A 10655-nucleotide genomic window follows, 5' to 3' on the forward strand; every position below is an offset into this window, starting at 1 on the left:
CGAAGCATCTTCATAGTTTTTTCATTTTCTCTTATTGTTTGGTGTAAAATAATTTTTGCGATTCGTGAAAAAAGTGTTTTTGTGAAAAATCAATAAAATATCGTAAATTTAACGAGTAATTAGACCAAAGTCATATAATTTTAATAACAACAAGCATGAGCAAAAGAAAGTATAAAAGACATGTGAAAAATAGACAATTCCATATCAAAATACGAATTTTGAGGAGGCTGACAACATTTGTGGTTAAACTTCGACAATTAGACATTTTGTGGAGCATGACATTTTGTAAAGAAGATTGTGGAGCATGACGAATATACTGTACCGGCTAGCTGGAAATGCTGCATGTAACATACATCTGATATTAGAACACGACATAATAATGAATTACAAATGCTCTGTTCCAGAACCTGCCAGAATCTACTAATTTTTACTACGATAACAATTTTCCTTATATGCTATCGAAGAAAATAGTAAAAATTAGTAGATTCTTGCAGTTCCGGAACAGACCAAATGTTGAAGGATTATTTGGCAAAAATCGATAGCGAGATTTTTTCAATGTTTATACAGCTGCAATAGGTAAGAAAATTTAAGGACATTTTGTTTGTTTATGTTTAGTTATACATGTTTATTCTTTTCAATTCCTAGATGTTAAATCAACATTCAGCGAATCGCTTTATAAAAAACTCTGGTTATGAAAAAGTCGAAAGTGGAGTTTTAGGTCAAATGAAATAATCGTCAGACCGAAAAATCACATTCTTAGTTTTAGATCAAAATCGAAAGCCAAAAAATCGATCCCTATCACAAACATAAATCACTGAATAATTTAAAACAGCTGATTTATTGTTTGAAGGAAGAAGAAGTGCTTGCTAGAAGAAGTTTGTCCAGCAAGAATTTGCAAACTCTCAGAAAAAGACCTGGCAAAGTGTCTCCCTCAAATCGCTCTCTTTTGCTGGACTTGTGTGCATGGACAATCATACAGATACCCCGTATTATAACAGCTGATGTACTGCAAGCTGTCAAAAAAGTGGTTGTAATTGAAAACGCAATACTAAAAAACAAAACTTTATTTGAAAAATTGTGTATGTTTGATTAATATTTGTAATATTGCGTTTGGTGTGAATAGTTTTATTTTTGGAAAATATTTTTGACATTTCACAGTACTGAACTGTTTTTTTTTGTAGTCGTTTGCTGATGCATCTACCTTGGTAATTGTACCATGCTTTTGTGTTACTATGCGTTTACACCAGACATTTTGTCTTCAAATACAACTCTGATTTACTAACACATGCATACATTTGTCGTTTGTCTCTCAGCTGTCCATCAGTTTTTTACATTTGACATTTTTGTGAAAAAGAAGTGAGATGATAATTCAAATGTGCTGAAAACAAAAGAATATGTACAAAACAAAATATGTGAACGGAAAACAAAAAGAAATCGGTGATTTTCATTCATAATTTTACAACTGTTTTCGCAGTTGTCTGGACGCCTACGTCACGCAGGCAAGTTGTGGTATTTTGACAATCAATACATGAAGTCAACTGTTCATTGTTCTTTATTCCAAAACGCTGACTTCGATCAGAAAAGCTCAGTATTTGGCTCTCTAGACTGTAGTCCAAGCTTGAACAATAAATCGGGTATAGTGGTGTTATTATAGCTGGAAAATGTCTTTACACGACTTATTATTCCAAACATCATTATAGTCCTAGACTTATAATGTTGCATTTATGAAGTCGGTCAGTTTTTGAAGAAAATAAAATTGATGTCTTTTTGAACGTTTTCACTAAGTTTCCTTTTTTTTGGTTACCAACAAAACTCCGTAAAATAAAAATGATACTTGCTGTAATTAATTAAATTTATCGTTATCTTTTGTTAGTGACCAGCGATTCTCCAAACCATTTGTTCAGTTACCAACAAAAATCTTTAAAATTAAACTGTAACATTTTGAATGAAAATTTTAATTAAAAGTTGACAGCACTCTTGCTATCAGTAGAACTTTACAACTACCTTTTATGCGTCGCTAACTTACCGAAAAATATAACTACCGAAATTATAGCGTTTTAATTATACCGATTTTTGTCGGCAAATAAAAAAAAAATAGAGAATCGCACTACAGAAAGAAGTAGTGAAGAAGTCGTTTACCGATACGAAGAGTGCTGTCAACTTTAATTAAAACTTTCATTCATGATTTTGGTTTTTAATTTTATCGATTTTTGTCAGCAACTTAAAATTTTTATGTACATTTTATGATAAATATTGAACTTTCGACTTTTTTCTTCCGCTTATCGTCGATAGAATGTTGCGTTGTTGTTGACATATCAGATTCGGATTCATCGATATCAGAAATTTCTTGAAGGTTAGCGTTAATATTGTTTAGAATGGCACCATATTTGCTAATTTTCTTGTTTTCTGTATATCTGGACCCCTCTGTAGCCGACAATAAAAGTTTTGAAACTGAGGTTATTTCGGGTACCGGCACCGAGACTCTATACACTTCACCCCGGTTAACTACCTTTCATAAAATTCCAAAAAATTGGGGTAGTTATGCGGGAAAGGCAGTTACGAAAATCTCCATATCTACCTCATGTGGGTAGTTACAAAAATCTCATCTCAACCTTACAAAAATGACAACAATTAGAAAACAATAAGTCAAAAAATAAGACCAAGTCTAAGAGTATAATGTAAGTTATATTATTTAATCAATAAGAAATTTATTCATCTGTGATCATAACACCATAATATAACACTAGACATCTTCATCACAATTCACGTAGTCATCGAAATCGATTGTCTTAGAAATTTACCATTGCGGGTAATAAACCGAGAAAAGTATTAATAAATGTTCTTTTTGGGAAAATATTTGACAGGTAAATATCCGAATTGGGTACTTATAGAAAAGTAATTAACCGGGACAGATTGAACTCATTTATAACACATTTTGGGGATTTAGATTGTGAGGCAATTAAACTGGAAAGGCAGTTAAGCAGAGAGGTAAATAACCGGGGTGAAGTGTACATATATTGCTTTATGAATATCTTTATGATGTCCCATAAAATTAGCAAGTCGATCAACTGTTGATTCCTCTACATTGAGCAATGAGGTGGACGTTGCAATATGTTTCCACAAATTCGTACATCGTAATGTATTGGGAATTGAAGAACCACGTTCAGATGCAAATTTCCGTATAAGTGGCCGGGTCTGTCCACTTTACCCTTTTGATTTGCCAACGGAGCTGAATATACAGTGAATCACAGTCAAAAGTGTCCACTTCAGTTTCTTTCATTAAAACTGCGATTGCTAAGAATTGGTTAATAATAGCGATTTCATTCCTTTTAATATTTTTACATAAGTTTCTTAACTTAAATATAATAAAATAAAATTAACGAAATTCAGGTAAAATTAGATAAAAAGAATAAAAATGGTTAAACAACATCGATTTCTACCTCACAGTGAAAAGTATGCACTCTAAAAGTTGCATGAAACAAAAAGGATTTTTTAGTGCTTCATCCCTTGGTATGACATCCTTTGTTTAGATTTAACTAAGTTTTCGGGGCAAGATATCGGAATTTTTCCCCATTCTTCTTGCAAGGCATATTTCAGGGTTCCTATACTTTAGATGTTACGATTTTTGATATTTGTCTCCAAAATACTCCATAAATTATCTATAGGATGCAAATCCGGGGATCGGGGAGGTGTTTGAATCACTTTTGGACAGTTACATACATAGCATCCATTTTGGAAAAATATGTGATTTGTGCTCGGGCTCATATATTGATAATTGGTCCATATGACCAAAACAGTCTGCCAATGAAAGCAATGAAGACAACTTTAACCTGTTTTGGTCATATGGACCAATAACGGTATGTCGTAGGGCAAATACCGCCTTGGACCCCAAACACACAATTTCAAAAGTAAAGCACAGGGGAGACTCTGTTGTGGTATGGTGTTGTATGAGTGCTTCCGGTGTAGGAAATCGTGTCTTTATCGGAGGAACTAAGGATTAGATGTTGTTTGGGCCACTTACCCAACCTTCCTAAAGCTGGCCACCACGGAGGTATTCGTCCCTGGCCAGCTCAGTCCACCTGCACCTTCGTCACCGTCGACGCGATATTCAAGCGTAGGCGTGCCGCAACAGATTCCCCTGCGAGCTAATGTGAAAGGGGGAGCGACAGGTAATAATCGTTGTTAAACGCACAGCGTTTGTCCACCAAAAAGAAATAGCAAAAAACACAAGCTCCTCGAGCCAACACTTTCCGTGTCTTATTTTCGTTTATTTCACTGATTTAGTTTATTTTACAACTTAAAGGGGACAATTCAATGTTTGTGGTAATTATTATTAATCCAAATTTCAATTATTTGCTATGGCTTGGGAAAATCAATATTAGTTACAAGTGCTATCAAAATACTGTCGATTATTACAAGCTTGAACTTTTTAATGTTTACACAAATGATCGTTGGCTCACGCACAAATTTACTGGATGACAGTAGGAAAACGCATAAAATTAAAAACACCAACCTCTTCCTTCACGGTGGTAAAGTTCTCCCTCCTTCTGTTTCACACTCTGTCCTTTACACGGTGCGCTCTCAGAACCGGTCGACATGTAGCCGTGTGTGTCTTATGCTCACAACAAGTCGTATGTATGTACGTCGCGAGGAGAGACAGAAGGAGGGAGAACCAGAGCCAAAACAAAACAAATTCATCAAATTGGAAGAAGAAAGTAGTGCGCGCCAACTAAAACTAAAATAGAGAGACTCAGTTATAATAAGAAGGGCCAACGAAACTTAAAAGAACACGTAAACAAATATATTAATTCTGCACTGTGGTGGAGGGGCAGACGATGGACCGACAAATGTCGCTTTTTAGCGTTTTTTGTTCATTTCTGGCGTGTCCATCCTCCACCCCTTGGGACGAATTCCCAACTTAAATAACGTATGCACGTATTGGTGACTTTAAGAGACAATATGAAAAAACAAAAAAAATGTAATAATAATAATAATTATTAATTGCTTAGGGCAACTAAAATAACAAATAGTGGTAATTCATTTGAAATAGCTCCATCGTCCAGCGATCCAGCCTATGTTGAGATACCAAAATATGATGAAGTTTAGAATGGTAGGATCCTCGGGCCAAATGGGGTAGATACATCGAGGTGCTGCTTTAAGTACGTTTGAGGGGCACCTCCCCGAAAAAGGCCCATCCGAAGATGGTCTTTTGGGCGTGTGGCAAATCAGGCCGAAAGATCGGCAATCCCATAAAGATGCCCTCTGCGGCATCGTTGCCCAGAATTATATGGATGGGCCCAGGCCGAAACAGGGATTGGTCGGCCACCTCTGCCTTATGGTACAGCCCCTTAAGGCATCGCAAATCGAGGGAACGGCGGGGAATTGTACTGGGAGCCCGTCGGTCTGTTCTCAAGGAGGCCGTGTACGTAAAGACTCGGTTCCGGACTGACGTCATGACCACCCGAACCGAGGCCCCAAACTCCGGGCGATACTCCGGCAGGGGACCACCAAAGCGAATGGAACTTCTGGTTCGTACGGGATTTATGTACGCCCGGACCTTGGTTGGAACATCGAGGATGCCGGGTATATGGACCAACATTTCCGCCGTCATCTTCATCCAGGCATGGGTGTCCTCTATTATAGCGTGTAGCATGGTGTGGTGGTGCTGTCGGCACTTTCTGCACCCCTCGAGCAATGGGCAGTCTGTCGCCTGATGGGACATGCCCAAGCAGTTGGCACAATACTGCTGGACCGTTACGCACACAGCCTTCTGATCGGGCGTCATCTGCAGAAAGGTGCGGTACTTCCTCAAGCCGTGGCGGGCATGACAGAAAGGACACAAATACTCCTCGTTGTAGGCCATCTGTAATAGAGAGAATGAAAGCAGTTAGGTGGGACAACTCCCGAGTCAACTTGGATTGGAGAGTTATGGGACAACATCGGCTGGGCTGAGACCTTTTACGCCTATTCTGGGCGAGGAAGCAAAACAAGCTTATGAACGGGACGAGAGATAACCCCGTTCTGCGTCCGTAAGTCCACGACCCGGACACGACCATCAGGCCCGCGATACAACTTTATGACGCGGCCTAGCCGCCACTCGTTTGAAGCCATAGAATCGGTGTGGAGCACCACCAGATCATCTAGTTGTAGATCGCTCTGAGACCTTTTCCACTTCGTCCTCTTGTGTAGCTCCTTGAGGTATTCTGACTTCCAACGCCCGCAGAACTCCTGGGTCAACAACTGCAGCCGGCGCCAGCGGTTTTGCAGAGACGTCTTCTCGGTCTGCTCTGGCTCTGCTGGGACAAGAAGCGGTCCTCCGATGAGGAAATGTCCCGGAGTTAATGCACCGAGATCATCGACGTTGTGGGACAAAGGACTAAGGGGCCGCGAATTGGGTTTCAGGTGGGTTTTACAGCTTTTCACCCCCGCCTCCCAAAGCCCACCCATGTGAGGCGCTGCGGCGGGGATGAAGTGCCAGTCCAGCTTCTGAAACCCGTACTTCACGACAGCTTTGTCCTTCAGCTCTGAGACAACCTTCCCAAAATTAGCTCGGATCTCTCGATCGGCGCCGCCATTATCCGAGTAGATGTGGAGAGGACACCCACGTCGAGAGACAAATCGGGACAGCGCAGCTAAGAAAGCGGGGGTGGAGAGTTCGCTTACGGGCTCAAGGTGGATAGCCTTCGTGACGAAGCACACGAATAGGCATATGTAACCTTTTGACAATCGACAACCACGACCATTAAACGTTTTGATCTCGAACGGGCCAGCGAAATCAACACCTGAGGTGGCAAATGGCCTGCTAAAGGTTGTCCTCTCAGGAGGCAGAGCCGCCATTAGTTGAGCTTGACGCTTCTTCTGAGCCATAACGCACTTGACGCACCTGCGGTAGCGATTTTTCACGAGATTCTTCCCTCGGATGATCCAACACTCGAGCCTCGTCGTGGCTAGAGTCAACTGAATGCCGCCGTGATTGGTCAGCAGGTGGATGTGGTCCACATAGAGCTCCGCGAACCTGCTGCTGTAGGCCAGGATAATCGGATGCCGCTCATCGTACGACAGAGACAACGTATTTCCCAAGCGCCCGTTTGCACGGATAAGCTGATGGCGGTCAAGGAACAGGTTCAGGGACAAAAGAGGGCTGCCCGAATCGAGCGGCAGCTTTTTGCTGAGACAATCATACTCTTGGGGGAAATGAATTCTTTGGGACATCGACATCAACCGGGACCGAGCGAAAGCTATCTCTTCTGCCGACAGACGGACAGTATCAAAGCGGGCCAACTTCTTTGTAGACGGATGCGTCCGGCGGAGGAAGCGGAACAAATATGCGACAGCGTGAATCGCGGTAGACAAACGAGAAAACCTTTCTAAAACTTCATCTGGGACGGCAGATTGAGCAAGGTGTACCTTCGCCGGTTTGGCCTCCAAGGTGGTTTCGGGTACTGACATGCAAGTGGGCCATTTATTTTTGTCCAGTGTGAGCCAACCTGGTCCGTGCCACCACAAAAAAGATTCCTTCAGCTCAGAAGGAGTCCGCCCCCGGGTTGCCAAATCTGCCGGGTTATCATTAGTTGGCACATGACGCCAATCATTACCAATCTTCTCTTGGATAACAGCAACCCTGTTGGCAACAAACGTTGTCCAACTATATGAAGGTTTCTTGAGCCAAGACAACACTATGGTCGAATCCGACCAGGCCGTCAAAGTGGCCTTTGGGAGATCCAACTGTGGGACAACTGAATCAACTAACTCTGCGAGGAGGAGAGCGCCGCAAAGCTCCAAACGAGGCAACGAAGTTCTTTTCAACGGGGCAACCTTGGACTTAGCAACCAATAAGTTAGAGACAACAGAACCTCCATCTTCTACCCTCAGGTATAAAGTTGCCGCATACGCCGACTCAGATGAGTCACAAAAACCATGCAATTCAATCTTGCTATTTGGGAAATATCTCACCCATCGAGGAATACTGATCTGCCCTATTCCTTCCCAACTTGAGACAAAAGCTTTCCAATTTAGTAGTGAAAGGGGCTTCAAAGGATCGTCCCATCCAATATCATCCAGCCACAACTGTTGCATCAGAATTTTAGCAGTGACAACTATCGGCGAGAGCCATCCCAACGGGTCAAAAATTTTGGCAATAATTGAAAGCACCTGTCTCTTGGTGTAAAAGCTCCTTTCCTCTATTTTGTCCATTACGAAATAGAAAGAATCTGTAGAAGCGTTCCAGCGAATGCCCAACGTTTTCGCAGAACTTTTATCCCCTAGTTCCAAAAATTCATCACTTAGGAGATCAGAACGAGCCAAACCTTTCAAGGTTTCCCTGGAATTCGACGTCCACTTTCTCAACTCGAAGCCAGCGGACCTTAGAATGTTAATTAATGAATTTCGTGCCTTTATACCCTCCGGGACAGTATGTACGCCTACCAAAGCGTCATCAACATACATGTTGTTTCGCAAAATTTTCGAGCCAACAGGAAAACGATATTCCTCATCATCCGCAAGCTTTAGAAGCGTCCTAAGGGCCAAATAAGGAGCGCAATTGACGCCAAACGTCACTGTTTTTAGCTGGTAATCTGCAATTTCATCCTCTGGAGTGGACCTAAACAATATACGCTGATAGTTCCTATACTCAGGATTCACCCATATCTGACGATACATTTTTGTGATATCCGCATTGAAGACGTATTTATATATCCTCCAATTTAGGACCAAAGAAACAATGTTCTTCTGCAAAGTAGGGCCAACATACAGCGCATCATTTAAACTCCTTCCTCCCACCGAAGGACAAGAAGCATTAAATACCACTCTCAGCTTCGTCGTTGCACTTTCGGGCTTAAAAAAGCCATGATGAGGCAAATAATAACAGTCCTGGTAATCCACTAAACCTTGGACCTTCTCCATATGACCTAGAGCCAAATATTCCAGAATCACCTCATCGTAATTCCCTTTCCGCTCGGGATTTCGGGCCAACGACAATTCGTTTCGCAAAAATTGCGATAGGGCCACATATCGACTTGATTTGGACGAGATTGAGAAAGGCAACTCTGTCCGAAATGGCAAATCCACCATATACCTTCCATCAGGGCATCTAATTGTAGTCGATAGGAACATCTCCTCACACCTACGGTCATCCACTGAGACAACAGGTACTCTGGGAACTTCCTCAATCTCCCAGAATTTGGTCAACTCATCTTTGACCTCAACCCTGGTGCAATATGAGACACTGACCCTTTTACGATCGGCCAAATTTGTCGCTGGGCCAGTCAAAATCCACCCAAACACCGTCTCCTGAGCTAATAGCGAGCCAAGAATATCCTTTTTAACCCCATTGAGCAAAATAATGGGATAGACATTCCCTCCCAGCAAGACATCAACTGGGCCACTTTCATAAAAATTTGGATCCGCCAAATCCAACTCAGGTAGTCGAGTCAACGAAATCTCATCCAGCGGCTGAGTCGGAATGTTTCCAGTGATATCTGGGACAACGTAGGCTTCCAAATCAAGAGCGAACGACGAATTTTTACAAGAGCCAATCGTCATTGAGACAACCTTTGAGCATTTGGTCAGATGTTCACCACCTAAGCCGGAAATGTCTGCAGAGACCGAAGCAGTCGGCAGCTTAAGCCTTCTCTGAACCCGAGAAGACACAAATGTGTCATCCGAACACGGGTCAACCAATGCACGGAACCTGTATGAGGCCCCATCCTTCAAAATTTCTATCCACGCCGTGGCAAGCATTGTTTTTTTTGACACGGATGTGTGAAAATTTCTACCGCTTGCGGAATTTGTCGTACCCGAGGCAACATTTTGACTTGATATGGCAACTTGAGACATATTGGGATAATCATTCACATTCGTGCCAACATTCTGAGGGCCTTTGTCTTTATGTAAAAGAACGTGGTGTTTTCCTTTACATCTGTGGCAACACTGAGCTTTACATTCCGACGATCTATGACCATGAGTCAAACAATTCAAGCATTTATTTTCTCTCTTCACCACGTTCAATCTACCCCTGAAGTCCATGCTCAGGAACTTTGGACAAGATTTCAACGTATGCGTCCCTTTACACAAACGACATTTTGGATCGCTCACCTTCGTGTGATGGACTTTAAATTGTTTTGACCTGTCAAACTGGTTTGATTTCGGCCGAGACCCCTGACTTGGCTGCGCACAATTCGCCGAAGATATGTCCGCGATACTCTCCAAGGCCTGAAATCTATCCGTTAGGAATTTATTCAATTCATGCCATCGGGGAAACTCAGTCTTATTTGCTAAAGACTGCTCCCATAGAGACAACGTAAGTTTGGGCATCCTCGAAGAGCATTGGTAGACGAAAATTGGATCCCACGACCTGACGTCAATTTTATAGAGTTCCAAGACAGAAATACAATTGGTTACGTCCCGCTGTAACTTCTTGAGACAACTAGCAGACTCTTGTCCACAATGGGCCAAATTAAACAAAATCCTCAGCTGCGAATTAACTAAAATTCTCTTGTTCTCATACTGATTGCGTAGGTTGTCCCAGGCAATCGTGAACCCTTCCGCCGTTAAGGGAATATGGCGATTTATTTCTCTCGCTTCTCCGCTTGTCTTTTGGAAAAGATGGAAGAGCTTTTCCACAGGGCTAAGTTTCTTGTTGTTCGCGTAAACAGCCG

At 42.0% G+C, this 10655-nt stretch overlaps 1 protein-coding gene across 1 annotated transcript; it reads right to left on the bottom strand.

The window, feature by feature from the left end:
* Nucleotides 1–5155: 5155 nt before the first annotated feature.
* LOC141392408 (uncharacterized) lies at nucleotides 5156–9834 on the bottom strand. Its single transcript, XM_073965353.1, has 2 exons — nucleotides 6043–9834; nucleotides 5156–5863 (listed from the first exon to the last, which is right to left on the bottom strand). The coding sequence occupies exons 1-2, from the start codon at nucleotides 9832–9834 to the stop codon at nucleotides 5156–5158; spliced, it is 4500 nt and encodes a 1499-aa protein (XP_073821454.1).
* Nucleotides 9835–10655: the final 821 nt, after the last annotated feature.

Source organism: Musca autumnalis, unplaced genomic scaffold, assembly GCF_047663935.1.
Source record: "Musca autumnalis isolate F117 unplaced genomic scaffold, ASM4766393v1 scaffold_2, whole genome shotgun sequence".
Taxonomy (NCBI): Eukaryota; Metazoa; Arthropoda; class Insecta; order Diptera; family Muscidae; genus Musca; species Musca autumnalis.

Excerpts from the sequence above, each read along its gene's own strand:
- LOC141392408 (XM_073965353.1), bottom strand. The coding sequence starts at position 9,834 with ATGTCTCAAGTTGCCATATCAAGTCAAAATGTTGCCTCGGGTACGACA. Across the intron at positions 5,864-6,042 it reads GGCCTGATGGTCGTGTCCGG|ATGGCCTACAACGAGGAGTA; the intron begins GTCGTGGACTTA and ends TCTCTATTACAG.